General features: G+C 36.9%; 1 protein-coding gene across 5 annotated transcripts in view; it reads right to left on the reverse strand.

The window, feature by feature from the left end:
- Positions 1-1076: 1076 nt before the first annotated feature.
- TMC1 (transmembrane channel like 1) overlaps positions 1077-15418 on the reverse strand; it is a 387623-nt gene continuing 373281 nt past the window's right edge. For all 5 annotated transcript variants that reach the window (XM_067744162.1, XM_067744161.1, XM_067744158.1 and 2 more), the window contains 5 exons: positions 14015-14254; positions 9131-9256; positions 5060-5138; positions 4901-4952; positions 1077-1248 (listed from right to left, as the gene is read on the reverse strand). In XM_067744162.1, coding sequence (XP_067600263.1) covers positions 1226-1248; positions 4901-4952; positions 5060-5138; positions 9131-9256; positions 14015-14254 — 520 coding nt within the window. In that variant the 3' untranslated portion in view covers positions 1077-1225. The remainder of the gene's footprint in view (positions 1249-4900; positions 4953-5059; positions 5139-9130; positions 9257-14014; positions 14255-15418) is intronic.

Raw genomic sequence — 15418 nt, forward strand, 5'->3', positions numbered from 1 at the left:
TGGGAAGGTATCATTAATTTTGTTCGATCCTAAAACAGGTTTGCAAGTTCTAGTATCTAGTATTCTGGAAGATGCTAGAAACTAAGGATATAGCAGGTAGGGCAAAAAGTGGTAGAGAAAATCTAGAGAGCAGGTGATACTTAAGATATATAATGTTTGATAAATGTTTGACACATAATGTTTGATAAATATTTAGTAAACAGATTAAGAGGTACTAACCTCATTGTAGTTCCTGGTGGTCATGCACTCAGTGTGGTCCCAGTGTTTATTACAAACTCACTCCCCCGCAATTTGCACATACGCTTCTGGGAAGGGTCTAGTAAAGCACTGAAATAGTCCAAGCTGAAATAGTCCAAGTTCCAATCAAGTTGACTGAATTAAAGTCCAGTCCAGAGAAGACGCTGGAGTATTAGGCAGGGAAACTGACACAAAACCTCTTCCTACTGACCCATCCACTGAGGAATGAAGGTAGCAAAGGCTAAACCCCAAAGTCAACTAGGGAACCATACCTCACCATATATAGTAAGACATGGGTCACCAGTATATTCCCAGACCCGATGGACTCCGGCTCTGGTACTTGTAGGGACCCATCAGGATGAGAAAACACAGTTCAGGTCAAAGCTTGCTAATATAAACCTCCTGATATGGTTTAAACTATGTGTACCTCTCAGAAGCCCAAAGAGATAACCCATGAGATTTTTATTCTAAAAAGCCCATTCCTTTTCATACTGAATCCAGCAGCAAATAAAAAGGTTTTGGGTGTATATTTGTGGGGACCATGGATGGGGAGACAGAATGAAAAGGGAAAACAAGATGTTAATTTCAAAAAAAAATAGTGAGTTAACAAATGATTACAATGAATACTTTATAAAGATATTTCTGACCTTAGAAGAAAAAAGAAGGTGAAATATTCCTGTTTCCAGGCTAAGAAAACTAAGGCAGAAGATATGTATAAAATGAAAGTCCATATGAGTAAAAAGTTTTTAAATTAACCCAACAAGTAAGCCAGTAATCCATACTTCTCCATCACACACAATTTTAAACTCAATTTGTTAAAGAAAATGTGAGGGGACTTGCTCAGGGGAGAAAGTGGTGGTGCAGGAACAAATCCCTAATTTGGAATAAGGTAGAGATCCTTCTTTTTTTACTTGGGCCTTCACATAAGTCACTGGTTTTGAACAGTATGATGAGGAATACTTCTGGGCCTCCAGAATATCCATGAAAATTACTGGCCTCCAGCAGCTGCAGCTGTTCAAAATAAATAAATAAATAAATAAATAAATAAATAAATAAATAAATAAATAAATAAATCAAGAGACAGAGAAAGAAGATAAAGAAGAGGTAAATAAAAATTTCAGTGTGCTTAATGGTTCTGAATGAGGTGGCCTGAAATCTATACCTTCAAATGTGTTCCAGGTTGCTATAATATTTGTTGTCAAATATTTCTGTATTTTACAAAATCCTCACAAATTCTAAAGACAGGAGAATAAAAGTTCTGCTCTTTTTGAAATGTTTATTCATTCATTACTGCTTATGTAATTAGTATAGAAATCTGTTCATTTCAAATTTTTCCAGTAAAAGAATTCCTTATTGTCCATTGTCCTAGAAAATTAGTAGGTATTTATTGAGTGACTGATATATAAAGTCCTATATTAAGTCCTGAGGAAACAACGATAAATAAGATATAGTCTTTGCCTTCACAAAGGTTATACATATTTTTAACAAATCATGGGAAAATATCAGGTAAATTAGTATGCAATAACATTATATTATTTAAAACAAAGGTAATAATATGCCTTAACTAGAATTCAGATCTTAGAAGTCAGAACATTTCATTCACTATTCTAAATACTAATTTGATAATATTAAGTTATAGTCCCAATCTAGAGCAAATACAAAAGCACTGCAGATATGTGCGACATAAATGCTTCCAACTATGTGATGTCCACAAGAGACTCACTTCAGCTTTAAGGACATACATAGACTGAAAGTGAAGGGATGGATAAAGATATTTTATGCAGATGGAAACCAAAAGCATGCATAGCTCTACTTATATCACACAAAACAGACTTTAAACCAAAAACTGTAACAAGAAACAAAGAAGGTCATTATATAATGACTGAAGAAGACACAAATAAATTTCTTTAATAAATGATTGAAGAAGACACAAATGAATAGAAAGATACTCTGTGTTAATGATTGGAAGAATTAATATTGTGAAAATGCCCATACTGCCCAAAGCAATCTACAAACTCAATGCAATCCCTATCAAAATTCCAATGGCATTTTTCTCAGTAATAGGAAAAAAATCCTAAAATTCATACAGAACCACAAAAGTCCCCGAATAACAAAAGCAATTTTGAGAAAGAACAAAGCTAGAGGCATCACACTTCCTCATTTCAAATTATATTACAAAGCTGTAGTAATCCAAACTATATGGTATTTGCATAAAAACAGACACAAAGATCAATGGAACAGAATAGAGAGCCCAAAATAAACACATGCATATATGGTCAATTGATTTTTGACAAAACACCAAGAATATTCAATGGAAAATGGATAATCGCCTCAATAAATGATGGTGGAAAAACTAGACGTCTACATGGAAAAGAATTAAACTTACACCATACACAAAAATCAAGTCGAAATGATTCAAGACTTGAATATAAGACCTTAAAGCATAAAACTCCTACAAGAAAACTTGGAGGAAAAGCTCTTGCAATTTTTCCTGGCAATGATTTTTTTGGATTTGACACCAATAGCAAAGGCAGCAAAAGCAAAAAGGAACAAATGGGACTACATTAAACCAAAAAACTTCTGTACAGCAAAGGAAACCATAAATAAAATGAACAGGCAACCTAGAGAATTGAAGAAAATATTTGTAAACCACATATCCGATAAGGCGTTAATATCCAAAATATATTAGGAACTTATATAACTCAATAGCAAAATAATAATAATAATAACCTAATTTAAAAATGGGCAAATGATCGAATAGACATTTTTCCAAAGAAGACATGCAGATGGCCAATAGGTACATGAAAAGGTGCTTAACATCACTAGTCATCAAGAAAACACAAATCAAAACCACAATGAGGTATCACCTTACACATGTTAAAATGTCTATTACCAAAAAGGCAAGAGATGGCAAATGCTGATGAGGATGGGAAGAAAGGGGACGCTGTGCACTGTTGGTGGGAATGTAAATTGGTGCAGTCACAATGGAAAACAGTATGGAGGTTCTGCAAGAAACTGAAAACAGAACTATCATGTGATCCAGCAATCCCACTTCTGGATTGATATGCAAAGGAAATGAAATCATTCATTTGTATTCCTATGTTCATTGCAGCATTATTCACAACAGCCAAGGTATGAAAACAACCTAAGTGTCCATCTATGGACGAATGGATAAAGAAGATGTGGTGTGTGTGTGTACACACACACACACACACACACACACACACACACTATAGAATATTATTCAGCCTTATAAAAGAAAGAAGTACTACCATTTAATATGGACGAACCTGGAGGGCATTATGTTAAGTGAAGTAAGCCAGACAGAGAAGGACAAACATGTCACGGTATCACTTATATGTGGAAGCTTTAACAAAAGAGTGGAACACATAGACACAGAGTAAAATGATGGTTGCCAGAGATACGAGGTTGGGGAAATTGGGAGGGGTTAGTAAAAGGGTACAAAACGTTCAGCTATAAGATGAATATCATCTGAGGATCTAATGTACAACATAGTGACTATAGTTGGTAACACTGTATTGTATAATTGAAATGTGCTAAAAAAAGGTAAATATGTGAGGTGATGGATGTGTTAATTAACTGGAGGTGGGAATCCTTTCATAATGTATGTGTATATCAAATTATCACATTATACACTTCAAATGTGTTACAATTTTATTAGTCAATTATACCTCAATAGAGCTGAAAAAAATTAATGCAGTTAAGAAACAAGTAGCTTAATGACAAAAAAAAAAAAACTAAGACAAATATAATCTAAGGACACGACATCATTAGAAGTTGCTGCATCCACTTTTGCTGCCGTAAAGTCTGGCCAACATAAAAGGAGTATAGTGTTGAAAGAACCACAGAAAAATGGGGTTCAATCCTGATTGCTTCTAAACTTGGGGTAAAATGTGACCAGAATATTTACATACCACTCTTCTGTTCATTTGTGTGAACCAATACATTTTTCTACTTAAACTAATTGGGGTTGAGTTTTTAAAATTATTATTATTATTATTACTTACGGGGGAAAAAAGGCCGTACTAATATAAAGAGTTGTAGAGTTGGGAATGAGGGAGGAGTTGGAAAAGATTTTTATTGAATTTCTTAGGCATCACTTTTCCATGCAAAAGGCAAAACATACCAGTAATTTTGGCAAATAAGAGTATGCCTTATTCTAATAGTTTAAAAATTAAAGAGGTTAAAAAGTAAGAGAGGTTAACGAATTAGAGAAGGCTCTGGGAAAGCAACAGTGATGAGCCTAGAGGATACTATTAGCATCTTCCCAGTGTATCCATCTATGTATAAAAATGGTCAAAATGGGCAGGAGAGATTAGGCATCTGTATCTGCTCTTTGTATGACTATGTATGTGGATGTTTTCTTCATCTTCCGTCAATTTGCAAGATCCCTTTTCTATCACTACTGCTACTTTTATATTCCTGAAGTTTTCTTTCTCTTTTCTTTCTCCCACTGGAAAACAACCAAACCCCCTGGATATGATGCCTGAAAAGGGCTTAAAAAGGTGGACAGTAAAGAGTATGGGGTGACTTGCTGGGGCAGTAATGCTCCTCTGCATCAAATGCCCCATTTTGAGAGGAAAAAAAGGAAGAGCATACTGTTTGTAGGGGAGAAAGAACGCAAACATAACATAGCTCAAACCTGCTCGTGCAGCTGCCATTTTCTTGTTTCGCAGTTTGTTCTCCAAAGCTTGCTACATAATAAAAAATAGTAGAGAAGAAGAACATGAGATTTCCTGATGCGTTCTACTACTTGACATTAATAAAGACAAATATTTCTCTGAAATAAATTGTATCCTACCTGTTTCATCTTCTTTTTTAGATCCAGATTTGCTGCCTTCTGGCCTTTTGCAGTAGAATTGAGATAATAGATAGTCAAACTAAATTTAAAAAAGATAAAATAAAATTTATGGTATTTTTCAGTTCCTCAAGATTCTTCTTAAATTTACATTAACTAAATCATATAATGTTGGCACTTTAAGGTATTTTCTACTCTGAACCTCTTTCGTAGATAAAAGCCTGAAGTACAGAGAGGTGAAGAAGTACATTCAGAATTCCACAGCAACTGGGGTGGACCTGGGAAGTTGGACCCCCAAGGCTCCTCCTCCACAGCCCAGGGCTCTGTCTGATGTTCCTCACTGCCTAATTTTAGGTTCTTCTTGGAAATGTATTAACATCACTTTAAGTTATAATTGAAAACACCATTTCAAATCGATATCAATGGCATCCAATAGAACAGAAAATCTCTTGAAGCTTAGGGAATGTGTGGAATAAAAAGGAAACTGACTTTCCACTTTAAATTCCTTCCTTTGGCTTTTACAACTAAGACCATAATCCTCATCGTCATAGTTAATTAACATGGCTTTTTTTCATCCATAGAATGTATTGTTTGCATTTCTCTCTCCTTCACAAGAAACTATTTCATAAAAGAATAGTCCTGGCATTTAAGTGACATTTCTAAAAAGAGCAAATTCCAGCCAAACGTTTTTGCAAAAATAAACATGTTCATCTTCACAAAGCAAAACAAAGAAAGAATGCATTTAAAAAACAAAACAAAACGGGGCTTCCCTGGTGGCACGGTGGTTGAGAGTTCGCCTGCCAATGCAGGGGACGCGGGTTCGTGCCCCGGTCTGGGAGGATCCCACATGCCGCAGAGCGGCTGGGCCCGTGAACCATGGCCGCTGAGCCTAAGCATCCAGAGCCTGTGCTCCGCAACGGGAGGGGCCACAACAGTGAGAGGCCCGCATACCACAAAACAAAAAAAACCATAACTGGCATTGCCCTTTATTGCAAATAACTGGTTACTGAACACATTTCCCCTACTCACCAACATGCCAGATCATAACCTTTATGAGCCATCTGCTGCTAGCAACAAGATTATTGATATCATTTCCGCTGGGTTTATTTCTTATACAAGTGATAGGATTTTGAATGAAATTACATACATGAAAGCATCTGGTGTAATATCTGGCATGAATTAGGTGTTCAATAAATATGGTGTGTCTGTGTATTGTAAGGGTTTTCTTAGAAAAGTGCCGGCATTTGGAGGAAGAACTCAAAGACCTCACAAGTCATTTGCAATTCTGTAATTCTCTATTTATCCATCACTTTTTTTCTACCTTGAGATGCACCTTCAATGAGTATTCTTCATAGATCATTTTTTAGTCTCCAAAGGAATGAAACCGCCTGCAGGGAACTAGCTCAAACTCTACTCAGTTACCCCAAAACCAACCAAGCTGATGTAATATGATTCATTGGGGAAATTCAAAATGCTTGTAAACATTCTCTAATTAAAGGTAATAAAAAGCCAAGCCAGGACTGCCTGGTGGCGCAGTGGTTAAGAATCCGCCTGCCAATGCAGGGGACACAGGTTTGCACCCTGGTCCGGGAAGATCCCACATGCCACGGAGCGACGGAGTCTGTGTGCCACAACTGCTGAGCCTGTGCTCTGGAGCCCGTGAGCCACAACTAGTGAGCCTGCATGCCACAACTACTGGAGCCCACGTGCCTAGAGCCCGTGCTCCGCAACAGGAGAAGCCACCGCAATGAGAAGCCAGCACACCGCAGCGAGGAGTGGCCCCCGCTAGCTCCAACTAGAGAAAACCCATACAACAAAGACCCAACGCAGCCAAAAATAAATAAATTAATTAAAAAAAAAATCCAAGCCAACTGTATGGGCATCATAAAGTGCTGAAGATGAGACCTCAGTATTTGAAAAATCAAATCAGTAATAAGCTGAATTTCGGGTTTTAAATCAAAACGTCAGAACTAAAATCATCCTTGTGGGACATCTATTTGACCTTATATCATGCCAGTTTCCCTCTAGACAGTCTATGTCAGGGGTTGTCAAACTATGGTCTCTGGGGCAAACCTGACTCCCAGGCTGTTATGTATGGCCCATGAACTAAGATTGGTTTTTACATTTTAAAATAGTTACATAAGTACTTACATAATATCCTCAATTTTGCCTCTTGGACCACAAAGCCTGAAGTAACTACTATATGGTCCTTTAAGGAAAAGTGTGCCAACCCTGGGTGTGGACCATCTCTGACAAGTGGCTTCCAGTTCTTCTGAGCATTTCCACTCAGCCTGAACTCAGTGTTTGGTGCTGTAAATGAGTAGGTGGGAAATAAGTGGTGGGGAATAAAAAGACATGGGTTTGAATTTACCTATTAGCCATTTGATTTGGGGCAGATCTTCCATGTGCTTTCAATAATATGATTAATGAGGCCAACTTCTTAAGGTTATTGTGGAAATTAAATGAGTTAATATATGGATCGTGCCTGGAACAAAGGCAGTGTTCATTCCTCTTCCATACCCCTGGGGCAGCTTATTAAATCTTTAATTAGTGGCATTAGAACAATGTTGCTCTTTTGCTTAAAAATAAATCTCTTTCAGTAAGTCAAGAATATAGTCATAAAATCTGACATTGTTTTGAGTGTGTGTGTTTTAAAACAAGACCTCCTTTTTACCACGAAAAGGCCTTGACTCCTAAAAGCCATGCTCTCAAAAGCCACTGTATTGTAAAAACACTAAGAAGGAAAATCACTTCCAGGGCCATCTGGTGAAACATGCTGCATCCAGCAAGTCATTTTCTAACACATCTGCACCAGAGATTTACTATCAGATTCTTAACGGCACCCCATGATCAAGGTTCTGTACTACATAAAATAATCTGTTTTACTATTTAATTATCCCTACAGGCTATTAGCTCTCCCTCAAAGAAGGCATCATGGTGTAAAGGGGTGAGTGCTGGATTTACTGTCAAAGCCCTACTATTGTCATTTTTGATGTATTCTCACTGAGGGAAAGATCCCTTCCCTCCTCCAAGTCAGTTTCTTAATTTATAAACTTGAAGATGACACCTGCCCTCACTGATGTGGCTTGTGACCACGACCATCACAGAGACGATCCTAATAACTTGGCCCAGAACCCAGTTCATTTACTTAAACCACTGGGATTTCTCTCCCAATCTCTCCCTGACATTTCCTAGTTTTACCTTTATTTAAACAAATCCAACCCTTTGTGTCAGCTTTGTTCCACTAAAGTGTCCACGAGGGTGACTTCATACTTGCCCTCCTTGATTGAGATCAGTGGCAGTTCTAGACTTTTTATTTAGGAAGGCCTTGGGGTTTGAAAGGAAGGACTGGGGCACTTTTTGTAGCTCTTCCATAGGAAGCATATATATATATATATATATATTTTTTGCTTAGAATGTAAGTTTACCTGTGGTGGCCAAGACTCAGAAACCAATGAAAGTAATACGGGAACAAAAGACCCCTCTCAAGTTCCCCTTTGGATATCATCTCTGACTTCGAAAGGATAGACTAAGTGACCTTTCCAAGACTCTTCTGGTCCTCTGATTCTATCATCATGGGCAGACATAGTTATTAATGGCCTTCTAGGAAGAAGGACAGGGTAATTTCTAAGCCTTTAGCCCTGAAATATAGCCTATAGGGCCCTCAAGGGGAATATTAACTTAGAGGCTCATCACTTCTGTGTATTCACAGCCATATGCTTTATGGAAAAAAGGTGGAGGTCAGGGGGGTGGGGAGGAAGCTTGATGTGCTGATTAGATTTAGTGTTTATGTTTCCCTTGCTGTAGCTGTTTACTGATAATTATTTTGGTTACTTGGGAAACAAATCTTATAATCCTAGGCAGGCAAAGACAGATGCAGATGGCTGTAAATTACATGCAATAGGATCAGAATATGGCTCATGAATTTTAGCCTCTCACCACCACGTAATCAGTGCTGGATTGGTTAGGTTACAGCACAACCCCTGGGGAGAAAGAGAGTTGAAAACGCTGAAACTTAAAAGGTGCAGGAAGAACATTACAAAGGCTCTTTCTATGAGGAGGGAAAGCACATACACCATAACCAAAATAACAGCAATAACTAATCCAGGATTAGAAAGCTGTCTCAAGATCATCGCCAGCCAGCTTGGAAAATCATGTTCCAGTGTCTCTCCGATGACTTCAAACATCCTATTTTTGCCACTGAAAAAAAAAAAGGAGAGAAGTTCATTTAAAACAGATGTAAAAACCATGTTTATAGCAAGATGTAAAAACTATGTTTATAGCAAGAAAACTAGAAATTTTTCTCAAACATTGCCTAAGTACTCTTTCAGGTTAGAAATCTGATGTTTAGCTACAACTCCTGACACTTTGGCCTCATACTGTCAACAAATGGATAAGATATGAGAAATGTTATGCCAACACAAACACATAGTCAAAGCAGTTAGGAAATTAACCACAGCATTAGGAGAAGATTTAAAAAAAATTTTTTTTTGGAGTATAGTTGATTTACAGTGTTGTGTTCGCTTCAGGTATACTGCAAAGTGAATCGGTTATATATATATAATCCACTCTTTTTAAGAATCCTTTCCCATAGAGGTCATTATGGAATATTGAGTAGAATTCCCTGTGCTATACAGTAAGTCCTTATTAGTTATCTATTTTATATATAGCAGTGTATATGTCAATCCCAATCTCCCAATTTATCCCTTCCCTCCAGGAGAAGATTTTTTAAAGCTATATTTCTAAGATTTGGGTTACTTGGGAACAAATATATTATATAAAATATAAATATACCTTATATATGTATGAAAATATATTTTATAAATAGCTTGTAAGTCTACTCCTCAGCAGCTGTTCTTATATGAGAATACTTTCTTTGGGCTGAACAAATAGTGTGCTCAATTTTTTTAATTAGCCTTGGAAATGAGCATAAGGAATAGCTTAATGGAATAAAATCCACAAATAATCTAATATCTCTTTCCATGTTATAGCTTCTATCTCATTTTCCACCAGACCTCTTTCATCTGAGCTATTAATAGGTAACTGCACTGAATGCTGAATCCTTTCTCTCTCAGTATTTCTTCTGGACGGGCCCTAATGAATACCAGCTAAGAACAGAAAATGGGAAGAGAAAGAAAACAAGCCTAAAAAGCAAAGGTCCTTAGTGAGTTTGTTCTCAGCCCCTATAAACTAGAGAAATGAGAGCAGGATGTCTGTCTTAACTTAGTATATAATATTCAGCATTATCAGGTAACACCCATCATGCCAAATTATTTTTTTCTGTATATACATATTGATTCTACTATGAAATGATGTAATTTTCAGAGAAGATATTGCATTATTTATCAGCAATTTGTATGTATCATGAGAATAAAGGTTGGCATAACACTGAGTCAAATATTTTGGCTTCACTTTTGGTTTTTGACCTTTATACATTCTTAGCTACTAATTGAACATGACCCACAAGTTCCAGATCAGATTTTTTTTCTCTCCAGTATCTTTTAATAGACTGAGAGTGACTTCAAGTATCTTTTCAGGAGTCACTGGACTACAGAGGTATAAATTTTGCTTCACAAATTATAGATCTACACACTAATTAGCAAGACCTATGATACATAAGGGGGGATGAAGCTTACTGACAATTTAAGATTATATCAACCTATTGTACTAAGGTTTCTCATTCTTCATCCATTCTAGCTGACCATGCTTCATGACCATGACATATGGAATACAGCCAGAATGAGGAGACAGGCAAGGAGGATGAGAAAAAATGAGACAATCCACCCCACCTTCTCCAGCCTCTAGGGCTGTGTTTGAAGAATGTCAGAATGAGGGAACTGGAATTTTACAAAATCATCCCTACCCACAAAGGTCTTCTTTGCATCCAGTGTATGAGAAATGTGAAGTTATTAGTATCTCTGAAGATTCTTGGGTGCCTTTTCCAGGATAGGTCTCTTACCAGGAGTCCAGATCTTTTATTATACACAAACTATAGAAGCATCTACAAATCCTGGCACTCCCTTTTTCTGACGGGTGAACCAAAGTATGCATATTCCCAGAAGTCCTTTCCAGCCTGTTGTGAGTATACAGCCAAGTGAAATGTTACTGAAGTTAATCTATAGCTCTCTTGGGCATAGCTCTATCCACCCTAATTAGAATAGTCTATGTCTGTCTTTTCAGGCAGACCGAAAGGTCCACCTGGCCAGAATCAATGCCCAATGTACACCTACATCTCTTCTAGTGCTTAGTGCATGACAAACAGTCATTCTTCATTCATTAACTCAAATTACGGCCAACACTCTACTGTGTTTTGACTCACAGGGATGAAAATATTCTGTCCCTAAACTCTAGAAGTCAGCTACACTATTAAGAAAAATCAACACATCAAGTGAGTAATGTAATAGCAGTGTCACAATATAACATAAACCTATACATGTTATATGATCTCAGTTATTTTAAAAATCTGCATAAGAAGAAAACCAGAATACAAAATGCCAAAAAAATGTTGAGAGTTGTTATTTCAGGTCTTTGGTTAGTGTTTATTTTCATGCGAAAATTTCTATAATTTCTGGTTTTTCTAGGATAAACACGTATTACCTTTGCAGTTAGATGAAAATACATGAAGTTATAATTACCATAATGTTAGCAGGGAGGTGTGTGAGAACCTAGAGAACTACAAATTGTCCAGAATTATTAGTGAGGGAGCTGGGGGAGAAACATCAAGTGTCAGGAAATGTGGTAGAGCAATTAGAAGAATTTTCTTCATCTGGACACCAAAGAAATAGTTTTTTAATCGTCAAACTGTTAAGGTAAATCCACTTAATAGCCTACTGGAATAATTTTCTGGAAAATTCACCCTCCCTAGCCAGTTCTTATGAAACCAGAACAAGCTAGACTATCTCATCAAATTGCTTTGCAGAATGGGTCTTCTAAGGTATTGTAGCCACCTTACCTGAAAACATACATGCACCTGGGAGAGCCTGGCCATTACTGTGCTTTCCCTATTAACCTACCTCAAATGCACGTTTACCAATTTGCTGCCCACCCAGGTGCCAAGTAGGGTCAGATACACTTCACTAGGCAGGCTGGTCAAACCACCTCAAACTCAGGGTCCAAAAGGATGGCAAGTCATGAGTCTCCTACTAATATATCCTTTCTCACCTCACTACCAAGGCAGAACAATGCTTAAAGCTTTAAAATCTAGAGAATAAACCAAGTATACATTCTTTTGCTCCAGGAACAACAGACTATCTAAATAGGACAGAGATACCCCTTTCTCAATACTCTACTGAAAATATTTAAATTTCCTTGATCTCAAAATAGTGATATACATGCTGCTCATCTGCCAAAGTTTGCCAATTAGGAAACAGTTGGTCAAAGTCAGATACTATGTGTTAGACACAGACTAAGTTTTATTCATTAAAATCATAGTAACTCAGTGTGATTTAAAGAGAGGCAAAGGAGTTAGGATGCAAAAAGCTAAAATTGTGCAGTCATTGTACGTGACTAGCTCAATGATATTTTTAATATTAATGGACCTTTGTTACCACCACCCAGCTCCATGTTGACCTTGTGGGGTTTCCCTGGCAGACAACTAAGTTCCTTTGATATGTTTTTCTGAGAAGGACCCACTTCCAATTAAAAAGTTAAAAGCACATCTAAAACTTATCCTGGATATTTAGTTGTGTGGGTAATTTGCAATTAACTAAAGTCTTCAGATGACTTGTCTCTTGAACTTTGTACCCTGAGCTTTATTAAGACCAATTGCTCTTTCAAAACTGTAGTTTCATATTTAGCCTCCAGATGTCACTGTCTGCATTATTTACTTCCCCCCACCTGGGTGGGGCGGGGGAACAGGACTTGTCAACTTCAGCTTCCTGAATATGTATGACAGAACTCCAGCTGTTTTTGCACAATCAGTAGGCTTAACATTTTCTTTCTTTATGTCCAGGAAAGCAGTAATAACAGACTATTATTAGAATGAAAATGCTTCTTTTATACTTAAGTCTGCGGGCAAAGAATATTTTGACTTTAATTTAATAACTTGGGTCTGACAGCATGAAGGAGAAATTATACATGTCCACTATTGCATCATGCTTGTCATTCACATGGCTTTTTGTATTCACATTTTCCCACTGAAAAGTAGAAATAACTCAAATGCATGCTGATCAGTGACTCAACATGTAGAGATTCTTGGGCGGACCTGTGGTAGAATGAAATCTCAATCCTCCAGATCTGGAAACTTTGCTTTCTTGGTAAGTGTCACAGGGAACGCTGTCATAGAGAACTGTAGAAAAGTATATTTCTAAGTTGGATCAAAGAGCCTTCTTGACTCTTTATTACTGACTTGTGTGATTTATTCTTGTTATTTGAGGAGAATATACACGAGGAACATCCTTAATTTTTTCCCTAGCATGTAGATTTGGATTATAAATTATGTGACCTTCTTTATATTCATTATTATCTAATAATGATCCCATTTCCTAGGTAGCTTGTGGAGTCATCTTTCTTTTTTCCTTCCTCCCTCCCTCCCTTCCTTCCTCTTTTATATTTTCAGTTAGGTGGTTCATGTGAAAAGTAACAATAGCTTCCAATGTCTGAATGAGATGACCTAGCATCAGGAAAATGTTCATATCCAGACTAGTGTAATCAAACCTTGCTCTTCGCTAACTCCTTATACAGAAATAGCTCAGATTCAGTGTACATATTTTACGTGGACAGAGCCTGGAGCAGTTATTTTCCCTTTTATGATTGCTAAGTGAGAAAATATCAATAGATCGATCTTGCTTAAGAATTTCCATGTCACATAATGAGCCTGAATATCTAAAAGAGCTCAATTCCTACAGACCAAAATGTCACTGTTTGGGGGAAAAAAAAATAGCTTATACGACGAGTGACCATTCCCATCTCCACCCCTGAAAGAAAACTTTGCTCAAAAGAAATTGCAAATGCAAGAACCTGAAGGGGCCACAGTCGAAAGATGGTGGGAGGGACACGATCATGTACAGGACGGGCATGGTGGACAGGAAGAGGATGAGCAACAGCATCCCCAGATAGAAGTTATTCGATCTGGAAGCTTTGAAGACCCTCGCCTCAGGAACGTTGCAACACATCACAGCCCAGCCCTGGAAGTACATGGAGGTGTGGAGCCGAAGGATATTGATGCCTGGGAGGCTGGGAGCGAAGAAGGAGCCCATCCTGGAAAGAAAAACAGAGCTCTGCTCCCCATGGAGCTTCACGCCCCAACAAAGTCACACAGTCCGTATTTATTTTACATCATGCTTATTTGCCAAAGGCAGAAAATGTGTTTGCCACTTTCAATCACGTAAACCCTTCATGTTAATAAACTTAACTAATTCTATTTCCATCTCCTGTACACATTTTACCATCTTCCCCATTATTGCAGATATTGTGTACTGAAGTCTTTCACAGAAACTCTGCTGGTCGCTAACTATATCCACTTATCATTAGTAACTTTAAACTACAACAGACCAAACAGTATATTACATTTGTTCTACTTCTCTCTTCTACTTGTAAAAAAAATTTACTTTCCCCTAATATTCATATCATTAATATATCTAAAAATTTCGCTTTAAAAAAAACTTTACCCCCAAATTTTAAAAATTAAAAAATTAGCTTTTTTTATAATTAACCCTTAAAATCACCCATTATATTCAAATAAACTGCATATGTGCATTAATTATTTTGTCATAGCTAATTAATTTTTACTTAATGAAAGAGAAAATGTTAAAGTAAGTTTTTCTGATGTTATTTTCTATTTGTGGCCGTTATGGTATTTTAGAGCCAATGGGAATTATGTATTTGTGCCTCACAAGATACTATGTTTTGTTGATATTCCACTGTAAGCTTTATGTGTTTATAAAATGAAAATTTGACACATCCATTTAATTTAGCTTATCTGTTTACTTTCTTATTTTAGCTTGTCCAGGAAATCCACTGGTCTGTACATGAGATTTTTAAAAAGTATTTTCAAATGTCACTTTTAAACAGGAACCATTTGGGTGAGGTCACTCTTACTTGATGGCTTCAGTGGTTATTATTTCAACAAAATAAATTTCAGTTTTCTTTGATGAGAAAATCCATCAGCACCATAATGGCAATTTATTAATCCGAAACTCAAAAGAGGATACATGTACACTTATTTCAGAAGTATAAGCAGAATCCTACCTTTTAAACTGTCCCAAATATAATAAAACCTTCAGCAGTTCTAGTTAGGGTTTGCATGTTATATTTCCTGGTTATGTAGAATAATTTTTTAAATCAATCCAATGTAAATTTGGTATATTATGGAGGGCGGGGGGTTGAGTTAGATGAAGAAGTTAGTTTTGGCTATAATTGAAC

The sequence above is a fragment of the Pseudorca crassidens genome, chromosome 7 (genome assembly GCF_039906515.1).
Source record: "Pseudorca crassidens isolate mPseCra1 chromosome 7, mPseCra1.hap1, whole genome shotgun sequence".
Taxonomy (NCBI): Eukaryota; Metazoa; Chordata; class Mammalia; order Artiodactyla; family Delphinidae; genus Pseudorca; species Pseudorca crassidens.